The 15,152-nt window shown below is 25.9% G+C and overlaps 1 protein-coding gene across 1 annotated transcript in view; it reads left to right on the top strand.

The window, feature by feature from the left end:
- Positions 1–15,152, top strand: part of LOC129988526 (protein FAN-like) — a 66,141-nt gene that overhangs the window by 28,939 nt on the left and 22,050 nt on the right. Inside the window, exons 15-23 of the mRNA XM_056096771.1 lie at positions 3,940–4,030; positions 4,116–4,179; positions 4,260–4,368; positions 6,256–6,325; positions 6,417–6,548; positions 7,143–7,185; positions 8,966–9,132; positions 12,417–12,516; positions 12,640–12,698. Of these exons, the coding sequence (XP_055952746.1) occupies positions 3,940–4,030; positions 4,116–4,179; positions 4,260–4,368; positions 6,256–6,325; positions 6,417–6,548; positions 7,143–7,185; positions 8,966–9,132; positions 12,417–12,516; positions 12,640–12,698 (835 nt within the window). The remainder of the gene's footprint in view (positions 1–3,939; positions 4,031–4,115; positions 4,180–4,259; positions 4,369–6,255; positions 6,326–6,416; positions 6,549–7,142; positions 7,186–8,965; positions 9,133–12,416; positions 12,517–12,639; positions 12,699–15,152) is intronic.

Genomic DNA, 15,152 nt, shown 5'->3' with positions numbered 1-15,152 from the left:
CTCTCCCCCCCCCCTCTTTGAGATTCTTCCATGAAAAGATTGGATTATACAGAAATAGCAGTAGTTTAAATGATTATATTTTTCCCTTCAAATCAAAAGATTGGTAACGACATTACCATTTTCTTTTTGCCACAGACATTTGAAAAATTTTCTTCAACAAAAAATACAGCATGTGGGATGAAGATTTTTTTTTCTTAAGTTTTTGTTCTGCATCCAAAAATAAGGTAAAATACCTTTTTTCACCAAAACAGTTATAATCTATTTTTATGACTTCAAATGTCACAGGATGTGTAGCATCATAAAAGGTGTTTTAATTTGAAAACCATTTTTAAGCACCTTAAAAGTGCTATATTTTGGAAAAAAAAGGTCGTTAAAAGTTATATATTTTGGAAAAAAAAAAGTACTTAAAAGTGCTTCAAGAAGTGGAAAGAAAATTTTTTATTTGGTTTCTGCAGATGTTGAATACAATAAATTGAAAGCGTAGCATAAATCTTTGTTTATGGCATGTATCAAGAAAGAAAACTGGCAGAAGGAAAGAATTTGGGGAAGGGATCCAAGAGTTTCAATATATGTTAAGATAATGGTTAATGCACTTTTTTCCATTCCCTCTTTCTTCAACAGTAGGTACCAACATGTATTGAAATGGTTATTCTAAAAGGGGTGAAATGCGAATGAAATATATAAACTTGCTGCAAACTTCTTTCATCTTTAGCGTTCTGGATGGTGACGAATTTATTTTAATGCCTGTAAACTTTTTGTTTAATCCTTTATGGTTTTTTTTTTTAAAGAATGCACAAACTGTCTTCAATTGACAAAAAATAAGAATAAAGTAAGATGCATTTGGTACGCAAAAGAACTGAATGTATCAATCATGGGAGGAACTGCACTAAAGACACTAATAGAAGATATATATGAAATTTAGTTACTTTTATTTTCATTACCATGGAACCTCTTTAGCATGCTACACATTCAAACCTCATTCTTGTTAATATGGTGTTTTGGAATGATTTTGTGAACACCTACAAAAGAGATTTTACTATAAGATATTGAATTGATATTTTTTGCAGTGTGCAATTATCTTAGTCAATTGCGTTAAGTCTAGTGTGAATAAATTTTAATTCAAAGCCATAAGTTTTTGATAATAGTGATTTTTTTAATGTGTACTTTATTAATCTAACCATTCCTTTAAACATCATTTTTTGAACCAATACTGCTAAATGCTACTTTTTATTAAAATTTTTTTTCTAGGTCTGATAATTAAAATTTAAAAGAAATAAACAAAAGTTTTAAAAAATCCTTTATTTTTCAGATTTTATCAATTTTTGTTTTTCTCTTTTTGTGTAATTCTTGCAAAGTGTTTTTGGTTTCCGAGTGAAATTTTTCCCTATATTTAGTGCTTTAACTAACTGATATAGCAATACACAGCTTAAACTACTGGAGTTAAGAATATGAAATTTATCAGGAAGTTACTTCTTGGGTATTAGATAATCACTAATTTTGCAAAATTTTAATTTGAAGTTTAATTAAAAAATTAACAAAATTTCAGCATGTTTCCACCATAATTAAAGAATATTACTGTTCAAAAATTATTTTTACTTTCTTAAAGGTTTAACGAAAAGCTTTTCAATAATACCAGTTTTGATTGAATGAATCCTTTTTTTTTATTTAATAATTCTTTAATTAGTTTTGGACACAATTTATTTTGGTTATAATAAAAATCAAAACAATATTTTTGCTTCAGGAGATCTTTGAACCATGTCTTTTACGCTATTAGCATCGTGATATAAAAATAACATTAAAGGGATTTCTGTTGACCACAGTCCTTCAAGGAATTTGAGTATTTCCCAAAACCCATCAGTGACTTGTGTTGCATTTGTTACTTTTGGTACTAAGCATAATCTATAAGCCTTTTTGCATAAGCTGTGATTTGCAAGAAAAGAAATATGCTTATTTTACAGTTCTGCTCAAAATAAATTCAAACATGCAACATTTTTTTACAAATACATCTGCACTTTTGAAAAATTATTTTTCTATTTGAAATATTTATATTTTACTTTCTTCAAATAAAATGTACTGTAATAAAATGAATTTGCCTTTTGGAATAATAAAAAAAGGTTCTTAAGAAAAGAAATTTCTGACATGGAAGGAGAACTGTCACAAAAAACTAATGAAACAAAGGATTTTTTAAAATTCTTGCTAAAGTATAACAACATAATAGAAATAATCTGAAATTGCTGATGAGAAATTTTAAAAATATGTCAAATTGAAGTCAGCTGTAATAATAGTGTTTCTCTGCCACTTTCTTGTTTTTTATGCTTATTATTTTTCTTCTCATATATATTTATATAATCTAGTTTTAATAATAATAAAGAGAAAATAAAAGCTGTATGTGTTAGTTCAGCCAAGTAAATTTATCAATACCAGTTAATGCTGCCAACTTTTTATCATTTTAATTTTAAAATTTGTGTTGAGGGTTTTAAAATTAAAGAAAAAAAAATATCCGTAATATGTGTAAATTTTTGTAACATAAAGTAATTGGTTTAAGGACATAGAAATTATTAAAATGCAAAAGTTAATTATAATTTTTTTTTAAAATTCTGAACTTAAATTTAAAGTTATTGTGCTAAAAATCTATCAGCATTATATTTTAATGAGAAATTAACAGATTTATTCAATGATTGATTATAGCTGTTTTGTTCAATTAACATAGACGTTTGTCTTACGGAATGGTAAAAATTACCTTTCCCAAAGTCTTGTACAAATAATTTTTTCACCCATTTTTTCCCCATATGTATGTCCAGTTTACCGATTATTTAAATCCAATGTTTGTAACCTATATTAATTCAATTCATATTTTTCAGAATTTCCTTGTATGAATTATTACTTAATATTGCCAATCTAAATAAATGATGAGGTTTGGTTCAACCCCTAAACCAAGTTATATTCATTTGTAGAAATTACCAGATAATATTAGAATATTTCGAGTAAAATTTAAAAGGTTGTTTCTTGTCAAAGATTAAATATTAAAAAATAAATATTTAAATTTAAAAAAAAATATGTTTCTATCAAATAACATTTATTATAAAACAGAAAAATAATCCTATGCTTAGCAATTACATGGGTTTATGCGTTCACAGCTAAACAAATGTTCTTAATTTTTTTCGTTTTCTTAAAATGTTCTTCATTTTTGCATCCTTTTCTCACTATGCAACTTGTATCACTTCTTCATATATATATCAAAATTAACATATGAGGCATCGCAGTGCTAAGAAATAACTTGTGTTTAACTAAAATGCAAAGTCACTATCTTTAATCTGCAATCATTTCTTTCTCACAAAAAAATACAAATGGGATAGTTATTACTTACAAGTAATAACTATCCCATTTTTATTTTTGGAGTCAAGTTAGGAAACAGATGCATTATCTCCTGCAGACTAATTTTGCTCAGTATTAGCTGTAAAGCTTTCAAAAAAATTAATATATCGTAATCAAGTTTCTAATTTTTACTTTTGCAGATGTTTCATGTATACATAATTTATATTTTTGCATATTCCATATATGAGATATATTTTAATGTATTTCCTTCTATAAAAGTTGCTATATAAATTGCAAAATATTATAATTTATAAATTATGTAAATTTACATATTCCCATACTACATTTTTCATGTATATTACCAGTTAATTGAGGGAACCATCTCTATATCCCCTATGCATGAATTCTTAACTATTATTATATCTGCTTTTACTATCATTTTTGTGTTAACTGCCCTATAATTGGTAAATAAAGATTTTCATGTTTAAGGAAATTTGCATGTTGTGCAGTGTTACTTTGTAAGCTATTAGCTAAATTTTAAATTAATTTAAAATTGTATTTTTAAGCTTATATATAATAAAGAATATTTCTTAACTTTTCATTTAAATGAATTTATTTCTTCAGGATAGGTATAATGAAATGGCAGAACCTAAGTTTTTATATGGTTCTCATTATTCTACTCCAGGTTTTGTGCTTTACTATCTTGTGAGAAAAAGTAAGCTCCACTAAATGGTGATTTTCTTTATTTATATAATAAAAATTTTAAATTGAAGATTATTATCCCATATTTTCCCTTGCAGTGCCACAATACATGCTATGCTTACAAAATGGCAGATTTGATCATCCAGATCGTATGTTCAACAGGTATGCTCCATCAGTCAACAATTTTCTTGTTTTTTATTTATGTAATCTTTATTGAAGTGACTTTTAATTTTTAATTTTAGTGTTCCTGATACATGGCGCAATATTACTACTAATACTTCTGATTTTAAAGAATTGGTTCCTCAGTTTTATGATATAGAAGGAAAAGGATCTTTTCTAGTTAATGCAAAAGTAAGTTATTGAAAAAAATGTCATGTTCATACATAATGTTTCAGTTCCTACATAATGATTGTATCTTTATGTACGTAACATTATAAAATTTACAGTTATTTTGAATTACAGTTGGTAATTGCTATTGTAAATAAAAAGGCATTTTTCATTTGATCTATTTGATTTGATGTATGTTTGTTTATTTTCATTGATTTTCTAAAAAAAAAAAAAAAATACTGTGTCAAACTAACAATAATGGCTATGTATATAACCAAAGTAAAATTTTAGATTATCATTTGTACTCCTATATTTTTCGATACAATATATTGCATAAAATATCACACATTGAGAAATCTCAAAGCACGTGTATGGAATTTAAGTTTTTCAGCTTTAATGATTAAATGCAATTCCATCCTTTTTTGAGTTAATAAAAAAAATATTTTCCAAGTTAAAAGAAAAATTTATTAAAAGTATTTGGTTATTGAATTCACAATGTTCATCAGTCTTTCAGTTAGCTAGATTTCATAAAGGTAGAAATGTAATTTTTGAAACAATGAATTTATTCAGTTATTTTTTGATATTATGAAAACTGATAGATTTTTATATTTTTGACTTTTTAAATGAGATGGTTTCAGATACCAGGGACTATACCTGACATTTTAAACAGCTTGAACATTCTTTCAGGACATGACCTTTGAGATATAATTGAATTCAAGTTAATTATAAAAATTTAGTTTATTTGGTTATATTTTATGAAACGAAATCATTTAGTTATATTTTCTATTTTGTTCAAATTCTAAACTCAAAATTTGTGATAAAAATCTATTAGCATTATCTGATTGATAATGGTGATAGATTATCTGATTGATAAATTAAGTTTTCTGAAGTAATATAGAATTGGTAATTGATTGATTGTGATTCTTATATATAATTTACATAAGTATTTGTATCAGGAAATCATGCAAGTCCCCTCATCAGTGGTGTTTTGAAGAATAAATTTTTTAAACCATATTTATCAATGTCATGTTCAATTTACTACCTATATACATTTCTGGTGTTTGTAGCATTATATTTTGACGAAATCTAATCAATATCTTATGAATCAAATTTTCAGAATTTTCTTGTATCAGTTATTACTTAAAAATAATGTTGACATTTTCAATAATTGATGAGGCTTGATTCAGTCTCTAGTCAAATTTTAAACATATTTAGAAATTCGCTATATTTTACTGGAAAATTGTGAATAAAATATGAACAATTGTTTTTTCTTATCAATGATTTCTTTTAAAGATTGTTTTCACAATCAGCTGATTTGAATTCATTAATTAATTGATATTTAAAATTCAATATTAATAAAATAAAAAAAAACATGATTTATATTAAGTTTCGTGGAACATTTTTAATACTGGATAAAATATTGTTTTTTTTATATTCATTTTGTGATTTTTGATTTAGTTTTGATATAAACGTGATGAACAAGCAAATAATATCTTATGCTTAGATAAAGTATGGATCCATATACATAAGTATATACAAAGTTGCTTAGTTTTTTTTTTTTTTTTTTTTTTTTTTTTTGCTAAGGTATTTAAAAAGTGCTTTTGCAACAATTTCTTACTATGCATCTTGATTACTTAATAGTTGATCAAAGCCATCTGAGTTTTTATTTTGGATATTGTGCTCATACACTAACTTATGTGTTTAGTTATGACAGCGTAGAAGCTTTTATATATTGTTTTCAGTAAGACATTTTTAAAATTCAGATCATATAAATTATAATCTTACTTGTTTGATAACATTTAAAGCAAAAAGATTTTCTTTGAATGGACAATTGTGCATGATATATTTAAAACTGATTTATAAATATATATATCATTTTTTAAAAAAACAAATACTTATTGTATATTTCAGAATTTAGATTTTGGTACCAAAAGTGATGGCTGTAAAGTAGGAGATGTTGAACTTCCTGCTTGGGCAAAAGGTTTGCATCAGAAGTTTTATGTACCATCACTGTTTTTATCTTTAATGAATTGTTTACAGAATTATATGCATCCTTTGACATGTAATTTTAGATCCCATGGATTTTGTTAAGGTTTTGCGGGAAGCTTTAGAGTCAGATTATGTTTCTTGCAATTTAAATCATTGGATCGACCTCATATTCGGCTACAAACAAAGAGGAGATGAAGCAGTGAAAGCAAATAATGGTATTTTTTAAAATCTAATTATTAAAAAAGTTTTGAAATATATTTATTTTTCAAACATAAAAATGATTTAAAAAAATTTTAAATAGATAATTAAATAATCAATTAAAGTTGTTTTATGTTTTTGTAACTTTTATAATTAATTTATTTAAATTTACATCGTTTAAAGTTATTGATAAGAATTTTGATTGTTAAAATATAAGCATATCTTGCTTGTTGTATTTCATATTATGTACCTCAAATAAATAAAATTTTCATTTAGATAACTAAAGAAAATTCTGCAATTTTAAATTTTATTTTAATATTGAAAAGCATAGTTCAGATGTAGACTTGTATTTAGTTGTTTTAATATTAAGTGAAGATTATACATAATCTTATAATCTGTGTTTAATAAAGGCACCTTTTTGTGTAAGGATTATAAAAATAATTATAATTTTAAAGGATTTTGTAAAGGAAATTACACTCTATTTTTGTTTTTTAGAAAAAATTTTATTACCATAAAATAATAGTTTTTAATTTAAGCATTAAAAAATCTATAAATTTGTGATTAATATTTCCGTAATCAATAATTCTAATAAAATTTTTTGCCTTTTTTAGTATTTTATCACTTGACTTATGAAGGAGCTGTTGACTTAGACAGGTTTGAAGGCTTATTTGCTAATACTAACTTAGTAATGATGTTGAAAATATTTGAATCTTTTTTTTTTTGTTTATTAGTAAATAAAGAAAAACTTTTATTGAAAATATGCTAATTTGATTTAATTTAATTAATCTTTCTATTATTTTATATCTTTATATTTAGGTGGGATAGGGGAATTATAGTTTATATATTTTTTTATTAGTTGTGGCAGCCAGCTGATTTAATCAAGATTAGTCTATTAAATGTTTTATGTAACTGGGTCTTAATGACTTCCCCAGCAAAATATTTTTAAATCTCAGATTTTATAAAACAGGGAACTATTACCACTTCTAAAGCTTAATATCATTCTATTCATCACACAAAATTAGAAATGAAACTTACTCTAATCTCTATCATATCATCTAAACAGGTGAAATGGCGGAACATCTTTAAAAAAAATCTCAAAATGAAATTACATGATACTTTAGCACAATTAATAATAACAGTGTATCTGACTTGTCTCACTACTTTTAATTTAGAATGGAGCTTCAATTTCTCTGAAATTAATTTTTATTTATGAATACAACAAAATTTCAAGCATTTATTGAAAGTATCTCTTAAAATAAAAGCTTACCTCACATGAGAAAATAAGATGTATTTTCTGATTTTCATTAAAATGGGGAGAAAAAAAAGGATGCATAGGACTTATTGCAATTATGAAAACTATCTGAGTTTTATTTGAACAATGATAGATGGTGGGAGAGATGCATTTAAACAAATAGAGAAAATAATTGTACAGCAATGAAATTGATATCATTAAGAAGATAATATTTTGAATTTTAAGTTGATATAAAAAATTTTTTTGTTTTATCTAAATTTTGCTTAATCTTTAATTAAATTTTAAAAATACTCACACCCAGTCTCCAGCAACTGTAAGGTTGCCAGGCTGCTGTTATTATCTATGTATTTTCTATAGGCGGTACAAGGTCACATTTTCTACTTCATTATTGGTTATCTGGTACCAGTAACGCATTAAAAAATTTGACCTTGAACCACCTACAGAAAATATACATACTATAAATAGTTAGACCTTATGTCTGGCAAAATGAAAATAAGCAATCACTTAATAGTTGAAACTACTGAGTAATTAAATTTTTAATTGTGAAAGTGTATTGTTGCCAATTAATTTAAAAGTGGTATTAGAAAAAATAGAATGCTGAATAGTGCAATTGTATTTATTTGGATAATGTAACATAATTTTCTGAAAAATTAAAAGGAACTGAATATTAGCATGCTAATCAGTATACTAGCTACAATTGATAGAAAAAAGTATTGGGTAAAATTTTTGAAAAGATGAATGGAAAATTTGAGAAATGATAAATAAAAAATTATTAAAAAATTCATATAGTGGAAACAAGCAAGAAATAAAACAAGAAGAATATTTTCCAATTTCTTTTTTTTGGGGGGTGATTCTTCAGAGTTAGTTACTATTTTCTAACCTTGAGAAAGGTCAAGAAATCTATCAAAGTTAAAATTAATTCCAATTGATATTTTATTCATAAGAAGGAATAAAATATATGGGTTATCCACATTAATGGAGGAGGTCTTGTCATTTTATAAATATGTATACTTTTGTTAGGATTAAACAATTATAGAGCAATTACTTATTCATTTTAAAAATGGAAATATTTTTAAAAATTGTTTTTGAATTTCTTAAATTTCAACTTATTTGATTGTTTTTATTTAAAGTGTTTCATGCGATATTTTTTAGATTTATGATTAGTATTCTTTTTTTGCTTAGTATAAATGATGTGAATGAAAGATATTCTCTAGAAGTTCAAATTATGGAATTTGGACAAATTCCTAAACAGTTGTTCACAAAACCACACCCTCAAAGGAGGTTGCCTTCACCATTAGACAATCTCTCTGATCCCATTCAAAATTTAATTTCTTCTAAAAGTAGCAGAAGTAAGTTTTATATATTTATTAAATTTGTTTGAATACTTAAATGCTTTGAACTGTCAGTGCATTTGTTTTTGAATTATGCTTATTTCTAAGTATTTATTTATTTATATTTTTTATATTTTATCTAAATTAGATTTTATTGGCTGCAACTGAATGATTGCAGATTTTATTGATAGATATTTTTTGCACATTCTTTTGTTTTGGCAACATGTTTAAAGCAACCTATATTGTTTTCTTGTTATTTCGATTTTCACCTCTAATTAGTAAGAAAATCGTATCAATTGATTATTTAATTTTTTTTTATTCCAGTTTAAAAATGGAAGAATAAGACTTGTATTTCAGACATATTATTGTATTACTTGCAAAGAGGCAGGAGTACTTCACAATTATATAAAAAGCTATATTTGGGAATGAAGTCTTGAAAGAAGGGGAATGTCAAAATTGTTATGCCAAATTTTATTTTAGTAATTTTTTACTCAAAATATGTGCCACACAGATCATATATTTAAAGTTGATGAGAGCCGTGTCAATGCCGTTATCTATTCAGGTCATCGTAACTCACATATTACATTGAGCTTCTCTGCATTTTCATGATTGTATTGAAGTTCTATGTATTGCATATATGTATTGAAAATAATGTGGCTGATTATATTTAGAAATTCAATTTATTGGCCCCTCATCAGCTTAAGGAATTTCATTTGATGTTACGTATTAGCATCTGTGATTTGCTTCTGACATTAATCCTTTTCTCAAACAACAGATTGCTGGTAACAAAAAGTAGATGAACAATGTTAATCAAAAAAGACTATAAGTGGCAGGAAAAACCAGTCTGAACAGTATCTAGAGCTAAAATTTACCGATAAAAGATAACACTGTCAATTTAGAGCTGATTATGAAGGAATTCTGCATTTTGATCTTTTACTAAGAAATCAAACTGTTAATTCAAATGTCTACTTTCAACAACTTATCAAACTGAACAAAACAGTTCGTTTGCAGAAAATTCCTTCATATTAAAATGTGTATACATAATTTTTAGTGAATACATGAAAAGCAGCCAAAAATGGTAAATCATAAGTGTATAGTTTTCCCAACAGGGTAATGCAAAGCTTCATAAACCTTAGGTCATTCATTAAAAATTATTAGAGCAAATTTGGGATGTTTTGTGATATCCACCAAAGCCTTGACCTCACACCTTCATTTTCCATTTGTTTTGTTCCAGAATTCCTTAACTGGTAACATTTTTGATGGTGATTATTATGTAAACTCTCATTTAATTCAATTTTTTTTTTTGTTGACGAAAAGCACAAGTTTTATAAATGTGCAATTTAGACACTGCCTAAAAGATAATAAAAATTGTCAAAAAACATGGAAATAATTAATTTAGCAAAGTTATATTTCGAATGAAAAATTTTAAACTATCCTTCTTATTGAATTTTGCAATCACCTAGTTGCCAGCCCAATATATAATATTTGTAATCTACCAATTTGTGTGCAAAAAGAATTTGATGTTAATTAGAATTTTTATAATAAACGACCTTTAAATATATACCTCAAAGATTTAATGAAGTCATTGGCATATATTATTAAAAAGAAAAGCTAGATCTTAAAAAAGATTTTTTGAAAATGAGGTTTTTCAGATATATACCCACAGGGGAAAAAAATATCAAGATTAGAGAGATCTGGAGAAAGAAAGATGGTTCTACTTTCTTAATTTATCATTTTGAAAAATGATAATTGATATTTTAGCGAAGAAAAAAAGAAAATGGTGAAATATTATAGAAAAATGATATTGAAGCAAATGGTTTGGCTTTCAACAGGCACATTTTATTTGTAAATTATTATTTTGCCATGCTCTGTAATCTTTTAAATTCATTAATATCTTTTCTGTTATATAAGATACAAAAGTAATAAAAATCAAGTTAATGGGAAAATCAAATAAAAAAAAAAGAATCTGGCCTGAAGACTTTTTCAAGGGTCATCCTCAGGCAGGGATTCAAAAAAAGGATTTTTTCTGTGAAGGAGTGCAGACTAGGCAGTTTAATAATGATTCCTCGGGATCCGAAAATCCCCTGAAATTAGGTCCAAGAGATATATCATTTTAACAGAAAGAAAATACAAAACAATAAATTAGAAGAATACATCTACTAATAAGCAAAAATACAATAACAAAAATACCATATAATAACACACAAGCCAGTAATGAAACAAAAAGGAAAGATCATACCAGCAGCAGACAAAGAAATTTTAAACTATCGATTGTGATTCCCGCTTTTTAACACCTCCAAGCTAACACATTTAAGGTAAAAAACAATTGTAGGGTCCCAGCGCCATCTATAGTGAGCTAATATGCAGGGCAAGTTCTATTTTTATTTTAGGTAACCGAATTTTAATTAACCAATTAACAATTTAATTTTAAATAATTGAATTATTAATTTTAATTTTAATTTACTGAATTAACCAACCTATTTTTATTTTAGGTATTTCAAAACTATTTCATTTCGCTTTCAAAATATTTCTTACTTTAGATTGGTTACTTTTCTGTTATATCATGTATGCTTTTGTTCCTGTTTCTGCTTAGACAACTTATAATTTAATTTCAAACACTGATGGTATTTGAAAAAAAGGCCAATTACCTTATACATGAAATTAGCCTCAAAGATGCGAAAAAGTTTTAGGAAATATTTCAAAGTTTGTGTTTCTAAAAGACCCCATCCCCTTTATTGAAATTAGTTTATTATATTGGTACTTAAAAAGAAAAACAGATTTCATACTGATGGAAGTTTAATGATTTTCTTAAATCGCACATTCCATCTGTTAATTTTCTAAGTGACACTGTTTAAGACAGACCAAATACAATTGAACTTTTTTTCAACCTTTTGAGATGATCTGATATTCATCATAATACTGATGTTGCAAGATATGTATACATAAATATGTAAAGGAGTGAACAAAGGATTAAAAGGGAAAGGATTAAAAATATAACTCAATGCAGAAAAACAACAACAAAAGAACTACGTTATGTATGGAAATTTTTTTTAGACTTTTATCAATTTATATATTTTATCCGATTCTTAAAGTACCTGTGGTAATTATAAAATTTTTCGTCTTTGCAAAAATTTAAATTCATAGTTCTATAAAATTTTGAATAATTTTAATTATTAATCTTGATCTTTTGATAGTTTTTAGAATGCTATTTTGTAATCATAGATATTTTACAAAGGTCCATAAATTAAAAAAAAAAGAATGTATGATTTTATTATATTTTGCTTATAATTTTTTTTTATTAGCTTCATCTGTATCAAGTACCAGATCTGAATCATCATCAAAAAGATGGAATAAAGATGTTACAAAGCTTACGCTTTGTTTCGATTGTAAAGGACACAAAGAGTTAGTTTCTATTTCATTTCTGTTGAATTGATATAATTTATTTGTATTTGAATAATGTATTGCTTAAATTTGCTGGTATAATTTTCATTCCTAAAGAATCATTTTAAAATTATATATTTTCAGAGTCATCACTGATGTTTGCATTACCAGAGATAAAAAACACATCTTTTCTGTTTCAAAAGGTATGGTGTATATTCTTATTATTCCATTTTAATATAGTTTTCAAATAGATTTTTTTTTACATTATATGTTTGTCTTTATAGTATGTATGAACTAGAACTGTTATATTTTGCTCCAGACAGTTTAATTTTTATGAATTAGTCACATGTATGTGTGAAGGTAGGTAACAATCAATTAATAAAAGCAGTTGTGCTTGTTTGAGGTTCAAACTCGCAACGTTAGGGTTCATAACCACTAGACAAAAGTGATCACTCCAGTCTGGAGGTTCTTATCTGGCTTATGATATTACCACCACACAGTCATATATTGAAGTTTTTGAGATTATCAATAAAGAAACAGCCAGTATAGTTATTCTTAACAGATCATTACTTTATATGTATTTTCAATTTTCTACTGTTTTTATTCTTATTAAATAAAATTAGTGCTACAGAGATCATAGTGCAGTTTAGAATAATTCTTGGAGTAATTTTACATTGTGCTGTGCTGTATTCAGTATTTAGAATTAATGACTTCAGAATAGTCTTCAGTATTATTTCATGCTGAAATTTATGCATTTTGGAAAGAAAAGCCGTATATAGAATAATTAAAAAAAAAGTGAAACAAGTGTTAATTTCTCTAAATATTTCATCTAGACATATGCTTCCAATCACAAAGTTTCATTTAGTATGATAGATAATTGTATGGAAATACTTTAGCTTCTATGTAAAATAAAAAGTTAAACCAATTAAATTTTTACACAGTAAGATGAAAGTGTTAATCTATGCACACAAAAAATTTTTGCCTCTATAAAAATTGCAGAAATATGCTTATTTTTAAATTTAGAGAGGTTTATCTCAAATATAAATGAAAACAATTGCTTTAGAAATGTTATTTGATTCAATACAGAAAAAAACTGCTGTATGCAACTCTGTCTAAAAGTACAGGATGGTTATAAGTGAAGTGCAAGTGTTTGAAGGACTATGAAAGAAAAACTATTTGCTGTATATTAAAGAAACTTTACAGTTGTATTATTTGCTGCACAAAGAAATAATTACTAAAAAAAGTTCATTTTTTTTATAGAGGGCATTATTATGTGGATGCTACTTTGTAGATAGAAATTATAGCATATTTTTCATTGATAAAAAAATATGAAAACTGAATTATTACAATATATGAGTCTTCAAATCCAATCAAATGCTGTAGATGCAAGACAGTGTGATACATAGTAGCATTTAACGCTTCCTGGTGAATTCTTAGAACATTTATAATAATTCTACTTTTTAAATCAATGACAGAATAATGTTTGTCTTTAGAGAATGCATTCTTTTAAATATACCCACAACTTGAAATCACAAAGATTCAAATCAGGTGAATAGGGTGGCCAAGCATTTGGGAAACATCTGCAAAGTATGCGATTTTCGCCGAAAGTTTGGCAAAACAGTTATTCAGCAGACTGAGCAATATGAGGTCAGTTTCTACCTTGCATAAAGGTTTCTGAATTTATGCATTTTCTTTTTTGGAAAGCAGGAATCACATTATTTTCTAGAATTTTACTATAAACTTTTGTCTATTGTGGTATTGCAAACTAACTGTGTTGCTTTAGAATTTTCAAAAAAAAAAAAAAGTATTAAAATTACGCAAATCAAATACTACATCAAATTGTCATAAACATTGAATTAAAAGGCTTTCTAAAAACAACAAACAATTTGGTTGAGCACCATATCCTACAATTCTGTATATTGTTTTGCCTTGATAAAGTGAAATGTTAAAGTGAAATGTCCACAAAATCTTTTGAATCCATCATGTGTCATCATCAACTTTGGAAAGAATGAAGTTGACAAAATCAATTCTTATATGTAGATCTTCCAGTTTAAAATGTAGCACAAGACTTTGTGCTTGTTCATCTTCAATATTGATAAAGTCCTTGCTATACTTCTAGTGCTTATATGTCATTGCCCTACTGATACTGAATCAATTTCTTCCACAACTTCTTGACTCGGAATTCTTCCAAAAAGCACTTTGAGTTTTTAATCTAAAAATCATTTTTTTCAAAGCATTCACAATCAATTTTTTCTCAAATCTTTAAGATGGTGATATTCTTTTAAAGTGCAAGTATAATTGCTTTCCTTTTGGTAAAAGCATTTCACTAACAAAACATGTTCTATCTTTGATAAAGTCATGGCAGCAATTTCAAGGTACTCTTATTACTTTTATAAGCAAAATGTTTTCAAAATTAAGGTGGTAGACATTTTGACATAATTAAGAAAAAAAAAAAAAAAAAAAAAAAAAATCAACAGTCTACAACACCATATATGAAAAAAAAAAAAAAAGACTAAATTTTTTACTTGTATAATTCATCTCCTAATACTACAGTTATTCCAAATACCAAGTTTTTTCTACGTTCTCAAAATAATTTTTCTTCAAGAATTCTCTAATACTTGCACTTTAATTATAATTACATTGTGTATTGTTTAATC

This window comes from Argiope bruennichi, chromosome 10 (assembly GCF_947563725.1).
Source record: "Argiope bruennichi chromosome 10, qqArgBrue1.1, whole genome shotgun sequence".
Lineage (NCBI taxonomy): Eukaryota > Metazoa > Arthropoda > Arachnida > Araneae > Araneidae > Argiope > Argiope bruennichi.
Note: the sequence above shows the minus strand (reverse complement) of the source record. Positions and strands in the feature narration are given on the sequence as shown.